This window comes from Cheilinus undulatus, linkage group 3, assembly GCF_018320785.1.
Source record: "Cheilinus undulatus linkage group 3, ASM1832078v1, whole genome shotgun sequence".
Lineage (NCBI taxonomy): Eukaryota > Metazoa > Chordata > Actinopteri > Labriformes > Labridae > Cheilinus > Cheilinus undulatus.
In genome coordinates, this window is record NC_054867.1 from 27,944,245 (window position 1) to 27,968,827 (window position 24,583).

General features: G+C 40.0%; 2 protein-coding genes across 2 annotated transcripts; both read left to right on the top strand.

The window, feature by feature from the left end:
- The first annotated feature begins 870 nt into the window (after positions 1-870).
- Positions 871-7,117, top strand: endou (endonuclease, polyU-specific). The gene is made up of 9 exons (XM_041783733.1): positions 871-956; positions 1,063-1,185; positions 1,289-1,411; positions 5,280-5,442; positions 5,558-5,763; positions 6,274-6,387; positions 6,477-6,583; positions 6,670-6,812; positions 6,888-7,117. Exons 1-9 carry the CDS (start codon positions 899-901, stop codon positions 7,006-7,008), a joined length of 1,158 nt encoding a protein of 385 aa, XP_041639667.1. The 5' UTR covers positions 871-898; the 3' UTR covers positions 7,009-7,117.
- A 9,894-nt stretch (positions 7,118-17,011) lies between these two features.
- LOC121507482 (neurogenic differentiation factor 4-like) lies at positions 17,012-18,010 on the top strand. Its single transcript, XM_041783866.1, has one exon. It carries the CDS (start codon positions 17,012-17,014, stop codon positions 18,008-18,010), a length of 999 nt encoding a protein of 332 aa, XP_041639800.1.
- Positions 18,011-24,583: the final 6,573 nt, after the last annotated feature.

Consider the following 24,583-nt stretch of genomic DNA (forward strand, 5'->3'; position numbering starts at 1 on the left):
GCTCTGGAAGGCTTGTAAAAGTAGAGGGTAAAATGAATGCGACAAAATAGAAGAAAATTCAGAAAATTCAAAATACAACAATGGGTTGTGGATAAAAATATGGTTTAAAATGGAGAACTGACAGAAAGGCAGCATTTCATAAGGGGAAAGCACATTGCTGCTATTCTTGTTCTACTGTGACTCTTTCTGTTTAGAAATGGAAGTAAGCTGTCATATGTTCAAGGTCTCTTGTAAAGCAGCTTTCTGCCTCAGAAGAAACATTTTGTTTGCATAACTTCAAAGACAAACATACATTTTTGCTGCAATGTATTTGCAGAGCAACATGTGAGCACAACATGAACACAGAGACTGAGGTAGGTGAGCTACTCTCTGTTATCTTCTAGGCCTGTGAAAAACAGCACCTGCTCTATCTGGCAACAAAACTAGAAAAGCTCTTGCTGTAGTCAAGTATTTCTGAACACTTAATACTTAAAATACTTTATTTGTAAGGAGCAAAATATTTCCATTGGTTGTCATCATCCTGCCTCACACTTTGATATGGTTTTATTATGGACCAGTTAAGTTAATGCAAGTGTACAGCCTCAAAATGCAAAGTCTATTTGCAGCTTGAAAAAGTGTAATTAATTTTCCCACTTTTTAAGTAGGTCTTGTTTTACAACAATGGGTGAATGATTATGCTATTTGTTTTTGCTTTACATTATAATATGACAAAGTGAAACTTTGTACTTGAGGCTACTTTGTGTCCAGGGGGGCATGGCCTGATGAAATGGCTGACCCCTAGCTAATGGGCTGGGTTAACTTGAATGCTGTGTTAGGATTTGTCAAGTTAAATTTGCTATAAAAGGGAGACCATGATAAGAGCTGGCTCACCTTGGTTTCAGGTTGCATTTGAGCCAGGATGAAGGTCATTACTGTCCTTGCCCTGTTGGTGACCCTGTTCCACCAGGGATTCAGCAGTAGGAGATTTCTACCTTTTTATCACCATGATCTGTTATTCCTGGTTTATTCAAAACCATGTTTAGGGTTAAAAAGGGATTTACTGTCTTGTCTGTTCATCCTCAGACAGTCTGGACTCATGTGAGGGTCGCTGTGGTTATGGCACAGACAATGATTTCTCCTGTCAGTGTAACCCTTCCTGTGAGCGTTACGGAGACTGCTGCTCTGACTACACTGAGGTCTGTAAAGGTGAGTGACTAAAGCAGACTCTTGTTCTACAACTAAACACTAGAAATGCATTCATTTACTATGATGTACACCTTTTTTTAAAAGTGTATTTCTTGTTTTCCAGCTGGAGCCACATCTTGCAAAGGCAGATGTGATGAAGACTATGACCATGAGAACGAGTGCCACTGCAACTCCAAGTGCAGCCAGTATGGCAACTGCTGCAGCGACTATACAGAGTTCTGTGACGGTAAGAATCAGCCAGACGTCATCTGATCTGTCTCACATGCTGCAAAGTTGACCCCCTCTTTAGTCTGAGAGCTTTCTCTCTGTATGTGTTCCTCCTTTTGAACAGCTGTTTTGTTTATGCTGCAGCTGAAAACTTTCACATGGTGGACACTGCAGTCAAAGCCCCACAATGCCAAATAAAAAAGAGCAATTTTTTCAAGCTACGGGACTGAGATTTTTTCCTAGTAAAGTTTTTGGGTTCATCTCTAAAATGGAAGTTTAGCTATAAAATATTTAACAGAAAAGGAAAGCTAAAAGCACATCAATAAATAGTGCTGTGGGATGTAATTTCAATTATGATTTTGGCCTCCCATGTTCATGAAAACAAAATAAGATGAAAGAATTACTGTGCTGCATGACATATTGAGCTTGTTTCATCAGTAGATTCGGTTTTAGATGGTAATGGAGCATGACCTCAGTTTCTTTACAGCACACCATGTGCTCTGCAGCTCCTGACAAAACAGCTCTCACTTTGATTTAAGTGAAGAGCAGAGGGAGCCACGGCATGCACTCCATTTAGTAAAAAAAAAAAAAAGGTAGCTGGAAATGCCAGAAAGCAGCTACTGATTAACAAAAAAAGGTCATATTTAAGTCATACAGAACCAAGCTGGTTTAAGGAGTCCATCATGAAACAATGCAAAATAGCTTTCAGGAATTGTGACATGATTGTGCAGCCCACCGTAACACAGGTGTCACATGACCTTTAAATGTCCTGTAAGAGGCCTTGCATAGCTTTTTTCTTGACTTAAAATAACAAAGTCCCTGATTGAAACACACTGAACATTCTGATGTAGTCATGTAATTGGTTGAATAATTTAAAAGTGGAGTCATTTGTAATTCATGTACAAGATCTGCCGGCAGCCTAGTGGTTATGTCTAGGCAACCCATGTACAGAAGCAGTCCCAAAAGCAGCCTAGCTGCAAAACCAGCCTGTGGCTCCTTTTTTTGCAGGATGATCCCCATGCGCTCCTCCTGCACTCTATCTACTGTCATGTCTTCTAACAAAGGCGTAAAAAGTCCAAAATATTAACATCCAAACAATAAATTAATACATCAATTCACACACAGATCCAGATGATGTCAGGATCTCAATATCCAAGCACTATAAACTGTGCACTATATGCCAAGCACTATAAATAACTTGGGCAAAAATGAGGCAGTTCCACTGTAAAAAATCTACTTTTTGTCAAAGTAAACCTGTTAAAGATCACTACTTTTCACTTTTTCTGCTGAAAATAAGCAAAAACAGGTGGAGGTTTAGGTTTTTAGAGGAACAGAGGTAAAAATATGAATTTTAAAAAGGACATAAAAAGCAAAATGTGTGGATTTAAATTTTATCTATTCATGAAAGTCTGAAAATGTTAATATTCTGTGCACTTCTTAAATAGTTTTCATACTCTTAGAAGTTTAGTGCTTATCAGGGTTCATTGATCATCATCTGTTTCTTTTAGTATTTCTCTATCATAACTCTTAACAGCAACCGCAATACTTTGATCTACTTGAAATATTCAGTTGAAAACATGTGTGAAAACATTCAGGCCTCATGACCTGTGTGCAACCCTCCTTCCAACATATGCGCTATACTGACAGGGCCCTGACCCCCAAGGTTGGAACAGCTGGACTAAACAACCCAGCTGGTTTTAAAAAGAAAAAACTACCTCCACCTTGACCTGCTACCTAAGTAAAATACTGCCTACTCATCGACACAGGAGTATTTCTCATTTAACATTGTATATTAATCACATGGCTGATTGCACTTGGATACAGTGAGAACATGTTCTCAGTGATATTCTTATGTTACACAGCATTTAAATAGTGAAGAAGTTGGTAAACATCATTGTATCACTGCTTTTATTTAATGACATATGTGAGTACTTTATCCATAAAGTGATGACCTCACAGGTCTCTTAAAGCATCTTTCCATATGTGACCAGTAGGTGTCACTGTGGTGCTTTATACAACATCTTATAATCAGTCAAACGTTCGGTTCTTCCTGCTACTATACTTTAAGAAGAGAGAGGTTGTCAGGTCCCTTATTAGGTAAAAGATATAATACCACAATATCCACACAGCACCAAGTACAGAATAGTATGGGAGTCATTTCATAAAAGGTAGTTAGTTTGAAATTTACACATTAAAGGTTTCCATCCAACGTCCTCTGATATAAACAGTGTGTTGATGTTCTGGTTACCTATTTTAAACAGACTGCTGTTGTGATTTTCAATATTGAATCAATGAAGAAGTCTCTCATGGCCTCACAAAGACGTAAGATTAAAGCCAATTTATGAACAGATATAATTGTCCTGCTTTACTTCTCTGACCAACAACAATGTAAAAAAATCTCTTATTTTTGTTTTTATAGATATGAGTGCAACTTATTGATTTTGAGATTTTGCAGCTACTTATAAAACCAAGCATATTTTTTCCTCTACAAAAATAACTGATAATCTTTTGGAAAAAGAACTTTCATATATATTTATTTGTTTATTGATGAGATGACTTTTAGTGATTTAATGTTAGGTTCTTACAATTGGCTCTTGTATGGTCATATCATCTTTTCGCCACCAATGTCACTTTGTCCCACACTTATTGGTGATCTTGGTGTCACATTTGCCTCCCAGCACATGCTGGTAATATGTTTTACTGCAAGGCCTGTTAAATAAATAAGTCACATAAATAAAACCTGTCTGACAAAGTGAAGTAGGATAAAAGATCTCAAAAAGCAGCGCATCATGCCATGATCTAAAGAAATTCAAGAACAGATGAGTAACAAAGTTATCTATCAGTCTGGAAAGGGTTGAAAAGCCATTTCTAAGGTGTTGGACTCCAGTGACCACAGTCAGAGCCATTATCCACAAATGGAGAAAGCTTGCAACAGTGGGAAACCTTTCCCAAGAGTGGCCAGCTTAGCAAAATAACTCCAAGAGCACACCGATGACTCATCCAGGAGTTCACAGAAAAACCTAGAACAATATCTAAAAACCTGCAGGCCTCACTGGCCTCAGTTAAGGTCAGAGTTCGTGATCCAACCATAAGAAAGGCACTGGGCAACAATGGCATAGATGGGAGAGTTCCCAGGCAAAAAACCACTGCTGACATAAATGACTCAGATTTGACAAGAAACATCTTGATGATCTCCAGGGCTTTGGGGTAAATATTCTTTGGACTAAAGAGACAGAAGTTGAGCTTTTTACAAGGTGTGCATCCTGTTGCATGATGTACAACTACCACAGCATTTCATAAAAAGAACAACAGTCAAACATGGCAATGGCAGTGTGATGGTCTGGACGATGGAACCATGAATTCCTCTCTCTACCAGAAAATCCTGAAGGAGAATGTCTGATGTCATTGGTTAATGACCTCAAGCTCAAGCACACTTAGATTATGCAGCAGAACAATGATCTGAAACACACCAGCAAGTCCACCTCTGAATGACTTAAATAAAAACAAAGTTAAAGTTTTAGAGTGGCCTGGTTAAAGTTCAGACCTAAATCCTATTGAGATGCTGTAGCAGGACCTCAAACTAACAATTCTGCAAAGAGTGGGCGAGAATTCATCCACAGCGATGTGAAAGACTCATTGCCAGTTATATGTAATAGTTTATCTTTGTCTAATATTACATCCAGTATCCTTTAATTTTTGATTGAAAGTTGAAAGGTTTAGTGTTACGCTCCAAAATGTTTTAAGTAGCATTAAATCCAAGCATTTCAAGCACCCCAAAACTGTATGACCTTCAGTAAAAATCTTTCCATAACTGGCAACAGGCCAACAACTACAGGTTAACATCATTAACATGGGGAAGACATGTTTTCTGTTTGTGTTATGTATAGGTGATGGAGGTGGTTCAATCACTGACGCTGAGATCAAGGCTATCTCTGAAACCCTCTATGCTCTGGACTCAAACAAAGCTTCAGCCTCACAGCTGATCATTGACCCTCAGGCTCTGGTTCATGACTCTCAGACCAGCTCTCAGTCTGATCGCTCCCCCAGACCGTAAGGAGACAATACGCTTACTACTAAAGTCATCTCTCTCATTGGCTCTTCTTGTGTCAATGTTAATTTCTAACTCTGCTCTTCTCTCTCCTTTGGTGTATCTTTGTGCTTTCAGGCTGTTCACATACCTGGATGAGCAAACTCTGTTTTCCAGACCCACGTATGCCGCTCTGCTGGCTGTGCTGGACAACTACAACAGGATGACAGGACAGACAGAGGACTGGAGTCCTCAGCAGCTGGCTGAGCAGGACACCTTCCTGAAGGAGACCATGTCCAACACTGAGCTGGGCAGGGAGCTGTATGCTTTCCTCTACACCAAGGGTAACTGAGACCATCCGGACATTTCTGCACATTTTGTGTACAGCTGTTTGTTGTTTGATTGATCATTAGGGATGATCTTTTCCCAGACTGCTCAACTAAAGGCACACCATGCAATAGCTTCAATCACCAAAGCTCACCTCATAGTGGGGACCCCTACTCTATGGTTTCATGGATGAATTTAACAAAATGAGGGAGAAAAGCTGTTAAAAGTGCCCTGACTTGTTCAAAGCAACCTCAGAATGCTTTGTCAGCAGCTCACAATGTGACTGAAGAAGCTTTTCTACCTCATTATTTTAACTCCATCAGTGATACCAGAGCGCTGGTTTACTGTTTAGTAAATATACCATATAGAGTGCTGCTACTCTTAAGCAGTCTGCAATTCCAAACACCTACACTCCTCAATTTTTGTTATTGCTTTGATTGAAAACCTCCTAGCAAAGGAAGATATAAACTATGTTTAACAATCAAAAAGGCAAGCTTCCCAGTTTAGACTGCTTATCTATTTTCAAGGTGTTTATGCATCAGAGGAAGAGTTCATTTATGATCTGAAGATGATGTGGTTTGGTCTCTACTCCCGCAATAACAACAAGATGGACTCCAGTGGATTTGAACACATCTTTGCAGGTTCAGAAGAATCAGATTTCTCACAAAAATCACACATATTTCCAACCTTTTTTTCATGATCATAATAAAGTAAACAACCTCTTTTATAGGTGAGGTCAAGGGAGGAAAGGTGTCTGGTTTCCACAACTGGATCCAGTTTTATCTTCTGGAGAAAAGAGGAAAGCTGAACTACTACAGCCACAGCTTCAATGGGCCTGTAAGCATACACAGTACATCATTTAATGTGTTCATTTATACAGATTTATATGAAGCACTTTTGATATTTTTTCCCCTGGCTCTCAGTGGACCACCTACCCTGACGTCATGGGGATGCAGTTCATGTGGGACGGCTACTACAAGCAGGTGGGCTCTGCAGTGATTGGCTGCAGCCCTGAGTTTGACTTTGCTTTGTACAGCCTTTGTTACATCACTCGGCCTGGAAAACAGTGAGTAGCTACACTTCCTGGGATGTTTTTTGCCTACTTTTGTAGATTTTTTTATGGCCGTTTTGTTATCTTCAGGTGTCGACTGAGTCTGGGAGGAAAGGAGCTCATAATCCAGACGTACACTTGGAATAATTCATCATATGGTGATGGGAAGAAGTACATCGGCTCTGCTTTCCCTGCAACCCCCCGAAACTAAAGTTACATAGAAATATACAAAGGAAAAAAAACTGAAAATATTTTTTTAATTCTTAAAATGTTTCAATGAAGCAGCCCTTAATAATCTGAAACAGGAGAATAAATCTTACCATAATGCTTCTTGTGAGATGTGGCTTATTCTTACACGAGCAGTTGCATAAATAAAGCAGTAAACCAGACAGTGGATTATCTGCAGTGTAACCTTTCTACAGAACAAGGGAATTTACTACTCTCCCAGGGGCATGATCAAACTGTGCTTAATGGGGCAAAAAATGGGCGTTTACACAGCCTGAGTGGGCACAATACTGACACCAGTCCGTCAGTGTGCATGTGACACAGTTGCTTATTGTCTTATAAAGGAACAAAACAAAACAAAACAAAGCAAAAAAACTAAGCACAGGCTTTTGCAGTATGAACTATAGAAACAAAAAGACATTAACAGATCCTGTTCTGCTTGACCTGCTTCAAACAGTAGCCACCAGCTAAACCTGTTCTTATCAGCTGTCCATAAAGCTGTGTATAACTCCCCAGTGTGGGCTTGAGTGAGTGTGTGTATGCCTGTATGAATGGGCGCATCTTTGTGTGTGCGTGTCCAGCTGGGATGGGGGTTGATTTTACTCTTTCACTCATCTAGGGTGACTAACAGGATAAATTTGGGTCTGCCGACAGAACAGGGGGACACACTTGCTGCTCTGTTTGAAGAAAGTATTACAGGAGATGGATCTGCCACTGATCCCATTGTCCAGCAGTCTGAGTGCATTCATGCAAAAACAGGCGCACAAGACCAGTCAGTTTGGAGGAGAACGCAGCCTTCATCTGATTTGGGCCTCACATGCAGCAACACAACAATAAAGTCAGCCCCGAGAAGAATTTCTCACTATTTTGTCAGACTATATTACATTTTCTGAGCTGGTGACTCCAGAAATTAGAAGAGTAAATCTTCTCTCTTTTCACTTGGCCTCCTTTTTAAAAGCCCCAGTGGAATCAAATTAAATCACAGTGGGGCAAATAAAAGAAAAAAAAATTCAATTGTGTCTTTTGTCGGCCACAAAACTTCATAATCGAATTATAGCTGGCCACCCGCCAGCGTGTCCTCGCATCTCCCCCAAAAGAGCTCCTCCTGGCAGATCTCGTGAGCCACCTGACTTTTGTTTTGTAATTATATTATCCCGCTCTCCCTTTAGCGTGTTGTGGCTAATGGCTGCGCGGGCTAGCCCAGCTGCACATGCAGAAACAAAGCTGCTTATGGGGCCAGACAATGGACCCGTGGAAAAGGGACGCCTGAAGGCGGTCAGCCAATGAGCACGCACACCAGGGGGTCGACAGGGGGTTTAGGGAAGGGTTAAGGGGGTTTAGGGGTTCAGGCAGAGGAGGGGTCTCTATTTTACCTAGTAGTGGGGTCCATCAATAAGATAGTTAGTAGGGGGACAAATGGTCAACATCAGCCCTGTCTTCTCGGGTTGGTGCTGGGCTGGAAAGAGGTTCAAGTTTGGCTTAGATGCTGGCCATTTCTAAAGTTGATGGGGGAGCGTGAAATGCAGAGCAGCATTCATTCTCTGAGTTCTTTGTTCGTTCTCTAAACAATTTGATAACCCTGTTGTCAGTGCTATCACAAAAAGTATAGATTTGGATTTGTTTGCAAACACATGCAGTGAGAGAAACTTCTCTGTTGATTAAAGCAAGTTCTCTCAAAATACAACTTTGCAGTCAGAGAAATCTGAGGGAAAATCTGAATTGATATTAAGTTATTATAACGCATTAAAACTAATGGAATAATTAAAAAGTACAAATAGTTTTAGTTAGAAAAGAAGGCTTTACAAAAAAACAAAACAAAGTAAAAACTAACTAACTTTATTGTGGCTTTCAAAACAAACTAAAACTAAATAAAAATAGACACAAAATATCCTTAGTTCTAGTTTTTGACAGGAGCATGCTGACCAATATTTACACCTTAACCTGGAGAGCGTTAAATTGCGAGGCGAGTTTATTTGTATAGCACATTTCAACATCAAGGCAACTCATAGTGCTTAACACAAGACACCAGGGGAAAAAGAAATACTGTTTAAAAAAAAAATTCCCCATTTCATTGGTAAAGACACCTGATGCTAGTAGTCAGTTATGTCCCCTTTTTGCTGGAGAACAGCCTGCAGTCATTTGTTGTAGTTTTCAAAAAGTTTCTGACAAGAAGAACTCCACTTCATTCTTCTTTGGCCAATCTCTAAACCTCCTCCAGATTTGATGGCCTTCTGGCATGGACCTTCATCTTCAGTTCACCTCTCTGATTTTCAAAAGGATTCATGTCAGGGTTTTGTTCAGGCTGGTCAGTAATGTCACTTAGGGATTCTGAAGGTAGTTCTTCACCAGGAGAGACATGTGTTTTGGGTCGTTGTCGTGTTGGAAGAATAAGTGACGAATCAGACAGAGTTTTGTTGCTGACTGCTTCAAGTAGTCTTTCAAAATCTTTACACATCCTTCTTTCTTTGTGATTCCCTCCAAGTTTACAGGCTTTCCAGTTCCAGATGCACTGAAGCATCCCCACAGTTTAAAACTCCCACCACCATGTTTCACTGTGGGGACATGAGACCCATGAGAGATGGGTAATACGCCTCTCCCTTCTTTCTCCAAACATAAGCAACATCCCTATGGCCTAAGAGCTCTAGTTTAGATTCATCAGACCAAAGGACATGCTTCCAGTATTCATAATCTTTCTCCAGGTTGTCCTTAGCAGACTTCAGTCTGGCTTGAAGGTGTCTCTCTACTTCTTGGTCCACAACCTTTCAGTCCACTCCTGTGCAGGTATCTAGTGATCGTCTTCTTTGAGACTACAATTCCTGACTTGGCTAAGTCCTTCACTAGTGCCTTGGCAGTTGTTCTGGGGTCTTTAGACACATCTCTCACTAGTTTTCTTTCCAGAGTCTTTCAAATATTTCTCTTTCTGACTCTGCCAGGCTTGTTCTGAACTGTGTAGCTCTCTTTGAATGTCTTGATGTTACTTCCTCATTCCGTTTGTTGACACTTGTAAACGCTGTGATCATTTTGTAGTCGGGCCATGGTCGGCTGTCGTATGCCCTTACACAGCACGACAAACGATGCCCGATCTGACCGAAAGTCAGCCTGACTTCAAAGTGAGTTGTGTGAGTCAAAACTCGTAGCTGAATCGGACAAAAATCGCACAATGTATGCCCAGCTTTAGAGGAAGGGTGAGAAGCTCGGACATCCGGAAGGATCTCAAAGTAGAACTGCTGCTCCTTCACATTGAAAGGAGCCCGTTGAGGTGGTTCAGGCATCTGATCAGGATGCCTCCTGGGCGCCTTCCTGTGGAGGTCTTCCAGGCACGTCTTACTGGGAGGAGACCCCGAGGCCGACCCAGAACTTGCTGGAAGGATTATATATCCCATCTGGCCTGGGAGCACCTTGAAATCCCTCAGGAGGAACTGGAAAAATGTTGCGGGGGAGAGGGATGTCTGGGTTGACTTGCTTCGCCTGCTGCAACTGATACCCAACCCCAGATAAGAAGATGGATGGATGAATGGATGGGTAAAAAAATGGAATGATTTTTATTTTTCTGTCTCTTTCGGGTATCTCATAAGTATCTCATATTACTGAAAAAACTAAAACGAACACTAAAACTCATAAAAAACTAAACTAAATGAAGCATTTTCAAAAATAAAAACTTAAATAAACTAACAAACCAGATTCAAAATTCATTATAACTAAACTAAAATTGAAAACAAAATGGAAAATGAAAAAAAACAAACATTAAAAAAAGTAATGAAAAATCCCAAACTATTCTGCACACACCACCTACCCAGCTCCACAAACTCATGCTGCGACTCCTCATGCTGTGGTAATGGCATCTCTCAGAGGACTCCCAGTATGACAGATGGACAAAATCCATTCTCCCCAACTGAAACACTCAGAAACTCTGGGGATTCAGAGGAAGGTCATGTTTGTGTGTGTACTGGAGTGAGGTTTTATGCGTCCTTCATATTTTCATTCTACTACTGAATCCCCATCTCTCAAACACACCTAAAGGAGGTGAGAGCAGCAGTCTCCTCTGAGCCATGTGAACATGCTGAGTGAGCGGAGCAGCCAGTGGAGGATAGATGAGCATCTGAGCCACGCACACATTCAAACAAGAGATGGAGAAGGCCATCTGCAGCAGGACTTCATCGTGTGTGGTCAGCACTCTGGGACCTGGGGACATCATGGCACACATACAGTTTTACACTTGAGCAACACTTGTAGAACATAAAGACTGGCTGATATTGATAAAGTGGGTCAGACTGCAAATGGAATGACAAAGACAAAAAAATGAGGGAGGAAAAAGAGAAAAAGGAAAGTCCAAGTTAGCCAATGGGATTGTGACTAACTTGCCTGTTTCAAATCAGAGAAAATGATTATTTATTTGAGTATCATCTGTGTTAAGGGAGGATTCACAGGGAACATGAGGCCTCAGCTATCATATTCCCTCGCTAGTTCCACTCCAGGGATGATCTAGCTCCGCTATTCCCATTTCAGGCTGCAGGTGTGGAATAGGAAAGACCGAGACCCAGGGGGAGAAGAAGTGAGGGAAGTGGTTGACCTAGGAATGAGGAGCTCATAGTTTGGCTGAGTGGATTACCTTCTAGCTCACCTACAGTCTCTCCTTTAGCGAGTGTGATGTTCAGTCTCTGAATCACGGACACTGTGTTCCCTGTTCTCTGATAGTGAGATACAGTTCCTATAATACGTATTCCTCCACTTGGATGGTTTATTCTTTTATGATGTCAATAATCAGTTATGGTAGATGCAAGGTGGCTTTTTGGCAAAAAAAACAAAACAAAACAAAAAAAAAAAACAACTTTTCAATGTCAAAGTGAAAACAAATTTCTACAAAGAATGTCAATTAAACAAAAAATACAATGTGATTAAGTGACTGTAAATATTCACTCCCTTCAAGTCAGTATTTAGTAGATGCACCTTTGGCTGCAATCACAGCACTGAGTCTGTGTAAATGGGGCTCAATCCGACTTGCACATCTGGACCCTGAAATTTTACTCCATTCCTCTTTGCATAATTGCTCAAGCTCTGTCAGGTTACACGGGGATAGAGCGTGAAAAGTCCTTTTTAAACCCAGTCATAAATCCTCTATAAGATTGAAGTCTGATTGAAGATTGTTTTGTTTTTTTAATTAAAAAAACAAAAAAAAAACAAAAAACAAAAAAAAACAAAAAAAAATGGAACTTTCTACAGGTAATGGAATTTTGAGATTTTTCAATCTGCAGTCCATCAGTCCTCAAAAGATTTATGGTAAAATCTCTGCACATAATGGTCATGGCCAAAATTCAACACTGAATGCCTGTTGCTTTCAATCCCCCAGGCAGCACTGCATTAAAAAGGCATCATTCTGTGGTGGATATTACAATGTGGACTTGGGAATGCTTTGGAAAACCATTGTCATATAACATCTCCTACATCCCTGGATCTACAAATGTTAGTTAAGACTACCATGCAAATGAAAGCTTCATATCAACAACATCCAGAAGTGCCACCAGCTTTTTTGGGCCTGAGCTCATCTGAGATGGACTGACCCAAAGTAGAAATGTATACTGGGGTCTGACAAGTCCACATTTTGAATTGCTTTGGGAAATAATGACTGTTGAGTCCTCTGGGCTGAAGAGTCAAATGACAATCTAGATTGTTAACCCAAAGTTCAAAAGCATCTGTGATGGTATGGGGTATTTCAGCAAGACAGTACCAAATCACATTCTGCATGAGTTACAACAGCATGGCTTCACAGTCAACAAGTGCAGGTACTAAACTGGCCTGTATGCAGCACAGAGCTGACTGGCACTGAAAATGTATGGTGCTGTATGGAGCACAAAATATGGCAATGGAAACACCACACTGTTGAGCAACATAAGATGTAAATCAGGCAAGAAAAGGAAAGAATTCCCACTTTAAATACTTCAACAATTCAGTCCCCAAACGTACAGTGTCGCTAGATGAAAAAGTGTTGTCATACAATGGTATATGTTCCTGTGCCAAATTTTTTGAACATGTAGCAGGCATCAAATTCAGAGTGTGTGTATATATCCAAAAATGTGACAAATTATCAGTGTGTGTGTGTGTACATGAAACATTTTGTGTTTTTTTTCTGTGTTCTATTAAACAGAGGCTGAAAGGGATTTGCAAATTCCTGTTTTTGTTTAGATTTTACACACCATCCCAACTTTCTTGGAACTGAGGGTTTATATTCCTGAGAGGATTGTATTATACTTTTTTCCAGAGGTGGAAAAGATGCTAGACTTTTGTACTCAAGTAAAAGTACAGTATGGTTAAAATTTACTTAAGTAAAGGTAAAATCACTGGTCTATTAATCTACTGAAGTAAAAGTAATTAATTCAAAGTTAACTTAAAGTACTGAGTAGCTACTTTAGACACCCAAAGGAGTTGTACAGCAAAATATGATCTTTTAAATGCAATGACAACATGATGATATGGATCTACAGCCAGGTTGTTTAGGTAAAGTCACACCTTCATAACAAAGGGAAATACAAAAGCTGTTTCTGGATGTAATTTGATTTTTTAAAATGTAGTGAAGTACAATAATTTATCCAAAATATGTAAAGAGATTAAAATTACTGACTTAAAAAATGTACTTTAAAAAGTACAGGTACTCAAAAAGCTACTCGGTTACAGAGGTGGAAAAAGTACACAACTATTGCACTCAAGTAAAAGTACAGTTACTCTGGTTAACATTCACTTCAGTAAAAGTACTATAAATCTATAAATCTATTTTTATGTCAAACTAAAAAATATTCAATTTAAAGTTTACTTTATTGAGTAAATTTTACAGTAAAATTGACAGTTTGAATTAAACTGTAGCAGAATTACATTTAACACTTTCAAATAGTCTCTATTAGTCCTCACTACATGCTTAAACTGCATGATTGGATGGGTGCAGAAACTCCTGAAATTCAGTGCAATGTAAATCTCTGCCAAGTACAAAGCAGAGTCAACCTCAGTAAGGCAATTTAAACAAAGAACACACACTTTGTGTTCTTTAGGAGCGCCTAAAGTTGCAGGCTGGAACTCTTATTCAGTGGATAACTTCACTCAGGGTGCAAACATCAAAAACAACAACAATCTACCTGAATCATGACCAAAAGAACCCCAGCAGGCATCACTGCACAACAGACAACATCCAAACACAACCAAACACATGTTCACACTCTGCCCAAGGGCATAAAGGGGAACTCTGCCCACACATCCCCCCAGATTTGAAATCACAGCTTAAACCAACTGACTCTTGACAGAGTTGAACTATCACTGTCAAATAACTCCAAGAAGACCATTTCATGCAGAATGGAGTGAAAATACACTTTGGAAGTTAAAATTATTTCTGAAATGTTTAACCCTGATATTTAAAGGCTCCAGTTTTTGCTGTGTACATCAGCTGATTGGGATGTGACATGGAATCATTATCTTGCTTTGTGCTACTATGTAGTCAACAGAGGTGGGAAAGTACAGGAATATTATACCGAGAACAAAGCTAAATCACTAAATAGCATTTGCTCGTACCTTATATGACTAGCTCCTCTGCTTGTGATGGGGTTTTATTTACTTCTTCCACCACTGTCTAATAGGCCTACTGAATGGCGGCTCCTGCATTAGAATCCAGTGTGGGTGTTATGGTAAAATCCTGGTAGCATGGACCTACATACTTAGGAGTGAAGAGACCATTTAATGAGTCCCTGAGAAACTTCTGACTCGTAGCTGAACCCCTAATGTGAGCAAACTCTCCCCGTCTGGTCAGAGCTGCCTCCTGGGTGAGAGGAACTTGTTCAGCAGCCTGCAGAGGGATGTATGACTGGGAGAGGGGATGGAGGAAAAACACCTGCTCACATGCAACTTCAAGCTGTCACATACAGTTAAGCTCAGCCGACTGAGCGCGTCTCTTCCTCGCTCAATGCGAACGTGTCGCAGATTTGGCGGCCGCCCCTCAACAAAGGGGGCCCGGGCCTCACTCATACATACACAGGCGGGCAGGGTGGAGGGGCTCGAGCCACGGGCCGGCCACGCGCGAGCTCATCAGCGTCAACAGAAACTGGATGGAAGGAGGGGGGAGGAGCTTAAAGTGGAGGTTAAAACCCAGAGCCCCCGCAGAGTGACCCAAGCTGAGACTCAGTGGGACAAGTCTAAGCAGGGACACAGCTCGGACCTCCTCAACATTTGACAGTTGACAGAGAGAGAAGAAGAATCAAAAACAATTCATCTGCTGACTTCCTTGGAGGCTCGCGAGACACAGCAGCACGGGTAGGTTTTATTGTCTTATTTATGAAAGGTTCATTTGAATTTTGTCTGCTTGTGTGAGTTCATGTACATATCAGATAAAACATCATCACTTTTACATTGAAGCGCAGAAGAGATGAAAGTTTCATTTAGGCCATTTATTTTTAACTTTTTGGCATAAGAAGTTTCAAAAATCAACAGGAAATGTAGCCTATAGGCCATATTGTATTTTTAAAAATGTACAAAATTATTGTTCTCAATTTTTGATATGCTACAGTCGGTAACAACAAAAAGCTCGGGCAAGCAATTTATTGTATAACATTAATATTTCTGTGCAAATGTCCGAATTCAATTCCCTCTGAGTCGTCTGTCACTGATCTGGGGCCGTCGATCTTTCATTTAATCCCATGGTCGCCGCTTCATCCACGGAGCAAATCCTGCGATGGCCCAGATTGAAGCGCTGCCGGGGCTTTACCAGTCCACAAGATGACCGGGATTACCCCGAGAGAGGGCAGGGAGGGGGGGGGGGGGCTAGAGGAATACGGCAAGATAATATAAAATAGTTATCACTTCCCACAAAGTTTACGTGAATTTTAATCTTACTCTCTGCGCTTCATTGAGCCTGTCAGGAAAAACACCTGAGAGAGAGGAGGGGCACGAGACAGTAAGGAGCTGTCCGGTGCTGAAAGTGTCACGCTGGGTTAAGGGCTGCCTGAATATGGGTTTATTAAATAGTTTTATAACTCCAGAGAAAAATGAGGGAACCCTTTTGACAGGGCCGTTCTGTACTGAGCCCCCCTCAAACACACTCATCCAAAACATAAAAACTCTTTTTGATAAAGATCACAATTCACTTGTCATTTCACTGGGTATAAATGAACACTGAAGGAAGCCAAAAAATGAAATTGTGGCCAAAAACAAACAAAAACAATGGTTTATTTATTTTTTTCCCCACAGCAAGTCATGAATATTTAAGAATGACAAAACAGTTATTTTAATTGAGGCAGTGCTGATCACTTGGCTCATTATTTCATTGGAGAGTTTTTGTGGTTGGTCAAGGTGGTGTGGGTAGCTTTTTAACGTCATGTATATTAAAACATATGTGATCTAAATATGCAAGGTTATACATCAGTGTCACTTCAACTCCCACAGTGTTAAATACTTTTTACACGTTTATGAAATTCTCATGGGTTCTGAGTTAAATTTACACTTTGGAAAGTGTTAGTATTTTAATTTTCTTGTAGTGTTAATTCTCAAGACTCACAGATGTTTTTCACATAAAGTGGACTTTTAACATATTGAGTTATTGACATTTAGTTGAAACACTTTTCATACTTAGACCACCATCTTTTTAAAAACATATGGCAAGGCCACAAGTCTGAAACTCAGTTCACCACCCTTGACAGCAGACTCATTCTTGCCATAGGTGGGAAATGACTAACTCAGTGGATAACTTCACTCATGGTGCAGAAGTGTCTAACATAAAAAACCAATAATACAGTGATCACTGTACAACAAGCAACATCTTAACACATATGAACACATATAAATACATCTTAAAACATCCAAAAAACTCAGAAAGCCTAAATATAATTATTAAAGATATCTCCTATTATATATAAAAAAATCTGTTGAGTAGCAGCCAAAAGAGAACACTCTTTGTGAATACACTGAGATAAGGATTCTAGAATGATTAACCATAGATGTTCTCTTGTTTCTACAGGACTATGATGATCAAGCCATATGCGAGACAGGGTGAGGGAGAGGAAGGGGTCAGTCCTCTGCAGTGGATGGATGGGGACATGAGCTCACCTGATGGAGAAGCCTCAGGCTCGTCCCACCACTTCAGAGCAAGTGGAGCCAACCAGCAGACCCAAGAGATGGGCAGCGAGGATGTAGAGGAAGACGAGGAGGAAGATGAGGAGGGCCATGAGGATGAAAATGGCTCCAAACGACGAGGGCCCAAGAAAAAGCGTATGACAAAGGCCCGGCAGGAGCGGTTCCGTGCCAGGCGGGTGAAAGCCAACGCCAGGGAGCGTTCACGTATGCACGGTCTGAACGATGCTCTGGAGAACCTGCGCAGCATCATGCCCTGCTACTCCAAAACTCAGAAACTGTCTAAGATTGAGACTCTTCGGCTTGCTCGTAACTACATCTGTGCTCTGTCCGAGGCTTTGGAGGGGGGTTTGTCCACAGAGAGCAGGGCATTCATGGAAACGCTGTGTAAGGGGCTCTCGCAGCCCACCACCAACCTGGTAGCTGGCTGTCTGCAGCTGGGATCAGCACCTGGAGCTGGGATGAGACCTGAGGACAGACACAGGGTCAGGGTGGCACCCACTCCTCTGGGAGGCATGGTGAGCTACTCCTCCCCAGGCCTGCCGAGTCCCCCATACGGCACCTTTGACTCTGCTCACCTGCTCCACCTGAGGGCAATGAAGGGAGGAGTGTATGAGAACCACTCACCAAATGACTACAATGCCGGTGGTGTGGGTACCCCTCCATATGACGGGCCCCCGACACCACCTCTAAGCATCAGCAGCAACCTGGTGCCCAAACAAGAGCCGTCGCCCCACTACCCACCCACACAGCACTACTCCCCCTCCCCTGCTGAGCAGGGTCTGTATCAGACTCAGCCTGGGTATGACATCCACTTAGAGGGGGTGTATGACTCCTACCATGCAGGACACATGCCCCCCCGACAGATCACCTCTGTCTACAGAGACTGAGGAGAGTAGACTCTGCTTTGGCCATCAGTTCATCTTCTTCTTCATGAACACTGATGGATTATTCCAGAAAGACTGCTGGATGAAGATGAGTTTGTTTACATGTGTGGTGCATTTAGACCTGCACTGCCAAACAAAATGTTAAAATTAGTGACACATTTTCTGGAAAAAAAAAATGGATTACCAAATGTTTGAAGGACCTGAAGGATCCTCACAGGATGATTTTGACCACTCATCCTGTTACTGTAATATAAGCTCTTCTAATTTAGTTTTGGCACTGTCAGATATTTTACACACATTTAAAGTATTTCTATTTATTCTCTATTTAATACAGCATATACTGACTTTGTTCTGACGTGCAGTGGTGATTCTCTTCTGTATATATTTTTCTGCTTTTTAGAGAAATAATTTATCTGATGTTCCTGTTTTGTCCATGTTTTTGTCTTATGTTTGTTACATCATATTATCATATCTAGATTTTGTAGCCCACTAGCTCATCTGTATTGTTGACAGACGGAAGGCATTTATATTTTAAAAACTGGGAAAAAAATGACTGGGGGGTTGGATCAATGTGAAGAAGCAACAATGTCATTCTCAGGTGAACAAAAATCTTATTTCAAACATAGTTTGCATAAAAAAAACCTCACGTTATTTCTTTGTATGTTTCTTTTTTTTGTGTGTCTCTTTTGGAAACAGTGGCATCATTAAAATGTCCCAGAATTCAATTAATCCTCGTCTTTTGTGTTTGACATCAATTCAGCATGAACGTCAGCAGGATCCTGTTTACTTTGTTTCTCATTTTTCTCCCCAGATCTCAGTGGTTTATCTGCACTAATCCTTCACCCGCCATTTAATGAAAGGTTAGACATGGGAGGCAGGATTGTAAGATAAAGATTTATGATTAACATGGCTGCTGGGCAATGCAGACGCACTTCTTCATTGACACCGACAGCAAAATCCTGTCCTGATATTCCTTATGTTACGTCACACTATATTTTGTCAACATAAATATATCTTTTTGTAGTTAAATCTGAATTGTTAGGAGTCTTTCATTTGATGGAAACAATAATATTATCAACTTTTTGGGATATTTTATTAGATTTTTTTATACCAAATGTTTTAAAACAACATAATCTGCATCATTCTAATGGCTGATAGCTTCAAAAAGTACCATAACTTAAAAAAAACATCTGTTACTTAAGACAAGTGCATTTGTTATAGGCAAGATGCCAAAAGTTGCAAGCAAACTCTTGCACACTGTCTAAATTGCATAAATATGTCGGCAATGTTTCTGTCGGAACATTACAAAGAAAAAATCTCCCAGCTCAGGTGTCTTTGGACTTTTGTGGCCACAGTAGCAAAACCGTCATTGATACTATTTGATTTGTACTCATCATAGCAAGGTTTGCATTTTTAGTATCATGAAACCCCCAGGATAGGTGATAAAAAGCAGTTAATCAGGACATTACACCCAGTGGTACAGAAAATAAAACATTAAAAAGAGAAACTTACAAAGGCCTAAAAATTTTGCCTTCCAATTCGACCAGAAAGTGACAACAGAAAGAGATTTGATCTAAGAGCAGCCACTTCTGTTGAATCATTGTGAGGCTGGTCAGTGGGAAGGCCACCCACAGAGAGGTCAGTCTGAGGGGGTCAAAATGTCACACAGGTCACAGCTCACTGGTGGGAATGGTCAAAAACCACCATGGCTGCCAGTTCTATCATCTTTGGTAGAGAAATCATCACTTCCACTTAGACGACATCTTTCTATTTGGAACAGTGAGTATTTGCTAAGTATGATGTTAGAGGTTATATTATGGATAAAATGCTCTTAATCCTGATAAACATGCCCCACCAACATCCCACGCTTGACCCGCACTGGGAGAAATATATCACTTTGTTTTTGCAAGGATTAGTCTAAGCCTGTGTGTGTGTGTGTGTTTGTAGAACATTTGCACTTCTAAGCAGTCTAACTTTGATGAATAACATCAAGGATAAATAACAAAAACAGGGCATCTCTCTGCTCTAAGAAGGCAGAAACTTTCCTGAAACATGTGACACTAGAGTTTATAGATGGTCAGTGATACTCCAAATGATAGATGATAGACAATGATAGACCGATGTTTCAAGGGGACAAAAGATTGCTTATCTAAAAAGGACACCGCCCCCCCAAGACAAATGAAGAGGGCTGGATTCACTCTTAGCCTTTTTGACCTTGACCTCTGCAATTGTGACTCTAGATCCAGATGAGCCTTTATGTCTCATGTGCCACTTCTAAACTGGACAGGGCATCTTTGAATGAGACTTTCTAATCCAGCTTTATAAGAAAGTTTCATTTCATTAGGCTATCATTTCTAAATGACAGTAAAAAGTGCAAAGAGCTTCCAGCTTCAGATAATTTTGGTGCCCCATTCAGACAAAGCAGGACCTTTTATCCTATTACTGATCTTTTCCTGTACATGAGTACTGCCAGGGATATACTGTATATGTTCAGTGCCTATAAAAAGTATTCACCCCCTTATATATCTACCCTTTAAATGATTTCACAAATCAATTATGGTCAATATAATTTGGCTTTTTGATAAACATCTAAGGAAAAAAAAGTCTTTAATGTCAAATTGAAAATAGATTTCTCCAAAGTGAATTAAAATATAAAAATTCATAATTTATCCATTTTGAAGTAAATTACCTAATTCAACAGAGGTGGTGGCAGCATCATGCTGTAGGGATGCTTCTCAGCATCCGGCCCTGGAAGATTTGTAAAGGCAGAGAGCAAAATTCTACAAAATATTTGAAAATGGAGGACAATCTTACTAAGTCTGTAAGAGACCTATGAAATGGGAGAAGATTTGTTTTCCAAGACAAAAAGCCAAAGCAAAAGCTGCAAAGTGAAAGCTGCACAAAAATGGTTTAACCCCTTAAAGCCTGAAAACATAAATAAATAGCCAGAAAATTGTAATTTTTTGGAACTGAAATGTTCATTTAACTTTCTACCGAAATTTTTAAAAATCCAAATTTCCTTAAAATTTAACAAATATATTTTTAGTATCTCATTTCATTTTATTAGCTGTTTTTGGTTATTGATAATCCACTCGAGGGCATTTTTATCATTTATCAGATTGTATTCAGAAGTTTTTTTTGAGTAATTTATTGAGCATGTTGATTAGATAGAGGTATCATAAAAGTATGTATCAAAGAAGCAACAACAGACATTAAGGGGTTAAAGACAACAAGGTGAATGTTCTGGGGTGGCCAAGAACATTACTTCATGTTTTCACTTTGATTTATAACATCAATCATAGTCGATGGTGTTTTAATAGTAACCTGCCAAGAGAATGCTGATATAAATAAGCTTTAAGCTAGCTTTGGTACAATGCATCAAATGGCATTATTTGTGTTTTATATTGTATATGATCCATTTAAAAATAAAATAAAATAAAATAAAATAAAATAAAATAAGCAGGTTGTTTTTGTTTTTTAAAGCAAACTGTATTATTAATATTGGATCTGACTCCTACCCAACAGCAAGGATGTAAGGCAAACAATCACAAATTAAATCACTGTCTTGTTGATTCTGATGGTCTTATTGGCCTTTCAGGACATAAAAAACACTTACGTATTAATTTCTGAGTTTTTATAGCTAGAACAATTCCCCAACAGGAGCCATTAAGTAGTTTTGAGTGGTTTGAATAAATCTGAGGCCCAAGTCAAAGACAGGAATGAGGGCCATCTCCATTTAGCTAAAGCAGTCATGGTGAGTGAGAAACAGTTTAAAGCATCTCTTTGAAATAAACAAGCCATAGAACTCAACAGAACGTAACAGACTGTAAGGCTGGACAGGATGGAACAAAAATCATATCTCCATATTTTTAATCTGAATGATGATACACAATATTTTCCAAATAAAAACTTTGACATGATCGACCAAAAAACAAGTCTCAGACCCCTACACCAGACAATTTTTGTAACAATTATATTTTTATATATTTATATTTGTCAACCTAAATATATAAAAATATAATTTTTGTATATTTTTATATATTTAGGTTGACAAAATGTTTGATCCTCCTAAATAATCTTAAATGTTTTAAATGATCAAATTTCCATTATTTTAATGATCAGTGGTATCAAAAACACAGAGAATCATGAAGATCTCCAGTCATAATTTCAATGAAAGAAAGAACTATGTCTAAATAGCAATATGTGGACAACATTGGGGAAAGTGGGAGGAACTGGCAGGAAGTGGGGTTCCCCTAGCTTAGACACTGTGCAGGAGTTTGATAATTAAAGAGAAAACTGCCCTTTATCTTGTTAGAAAAACATAAATACAAAATATAGTGTTTTACCCCCTAGATTAATAAAAATATAAGGGCTGACAGGTGGTGAAGTGGCTAATGCTGTTGCAAGAAAGAAGGTTCCTGGTTTGAATCCTTGTCCCACGGGTCTTTTCTGTGTGGAGTTTGCTTGCTCTCCCTTTGTAAGCTTTGTTTCTCTCTGAGTACCCCAGTTTCCTCCCACAGCCCACAGACATGATTGTTAGGTGAATTTAGGATTCTAAATTGCCCGTAGGTGGAAGTTTGAATATTAGGCTGTCTCTGTATGTCAGCCATGTGACTGGCAACTAGGCCAGGGTGTACCCCACCTCTCACCCAGTGACAGCTGGGGTTGGCTTCAGCCCCCTGTGACCCTGAACTGAATAAGTGGTAGGAGTAGACAGATATATAACGTCAGTAGTTTATCAATTTCAACACATGGCAAGTGGAGACTCCCATGGCAAAAAAAATAATTCTCAAATTTGGTTTTACTGGGCATTCTCTTCTTTATTATTTCCTACAGATTCTGGTTTTACTCTTTTTTTCCCAGAAATATTCAAAAAAGTGGAAAATGGTAAAACTTTGAAATAAAGGGTGGCACTCTGGAGTAGATTTGTCACAGGGCAGCTTCTTTAAGCCTAATAATCATTTAAAAGTCTACTATAAATAACAGTGAGTGTTAGATATAGTACAAGTTTGTCTGTTTATCCTTTGTCTGTCTGTGCCAGTGTGCACATTGTGCGTCCGTGGCTGTGTTATTGAGGATGAAACGGTATTAAGCAGCTGATCAGAGCTCAGTGTCTGAATGGTTGCATTAACGCACTAATCCGAAGGGGAGAGGGGCAGTCAGGGCAGCAGCTTCTCATCTCCTCTGCTGTGCAACTCAGCAGCAGGCAGCTATTGTGCACTTCAGCATTCAACATCAAAGCAAGCCTTGGTACTAAACACTGAACCACACACCAATTCAGGTGTCTTAGTGCAAAAGACGTTAAAAAAATCTAATATTGTTACTGCATAAGACCTGCTGTGGGTCTAAAGGATGCATTGCCTACACTTAAGTCTATAATTGAGATCACAGAGATCAGTGGAGCTGAAACGCCACCCAGTGGTCAGAGTGTTATTTTCCCTAACATAAATCATAATTCAGATGAGAGTTGTGCATTTGTCCACAAGATGTCTCTGTAAGACAACCTGCTGCAGGCCTGAGGCCTCACAGAAATACTGCAACAGAAACAATATGAACATTCTTTGCTTTTTAGCCGCTGACTGATGATTCCAGTTTATTTATTACACAATCTGCTGAACAAAAAAATGTCACAACCTTGTGGCTCCAACACAAAGTGTTGCATAAACATATAACAGAAACCATTTTGTGTGATTGCAACTATAAACACAGCCCAGTGAGGGAGGAGTGGGAATAAAATTAACCTATTTACATGCTAACTGGCTGGTTGAGTGTTTGGATCAGAATAATCAGGCTAATGACGGTACCTGGGGACTCAGCTCTGTCAGAAATCTGCACACTGTCCTCTCCATCCAGCCTCCGATCGTATCAAACTGTGTAATTATTTACCGTGAAAGGACATGAAAAAGGATTAATCAAGAAAATCTGACTGATTTAATCTTCAAAGGCTCCACTGAAGAGCAAAGTCTGCTGGAGAGGAGGGATGTGGTTTGGGCTTTTATCCTTGAGGTGGAAAAAACAAATAACCAAATTAGATAGAGCTCTGCGAAGCTGTAGGCACAATTTTCCCACAAATTTCACTTTCCATCTGAAGATGACTGTTATAGATAAATATTGCAAGATTTTAGATAATCAGGGGTAGTCTTAAATGAAGCCAATGTTTAATTAGTTACAAACATCCTCAGTCCCTCCCACTATCCCATTTGGGGTTAGAGCCAGTCCTAGCTGTTATTGGGCGAGAGGCAGGATACACCCTGGACTGGACTGATCGCCTGTCAATCACAGGGCTGACATGTAGAGGCAGACATTCACTCTTACTTTCACACCCATAGTTAATTTAGAGTCATAAATAATGAGCATATTATTAGTGACTCTAATAATAAGCACCTAATCAGCATATATTGGGTTGTGGGAGGAGGCAGGGGAATCTGGAGAGAACCCACAATCACACAGGGATGTTACTAACCACTGCACCACCATGCAGCTCTAGTTGCACACAAAAATTGCTGAATTCCTGCACAACCACATGGTTGATCAAAATTTAACCCAGGGGTGGAAAGTAACTAGTTACATTTACTC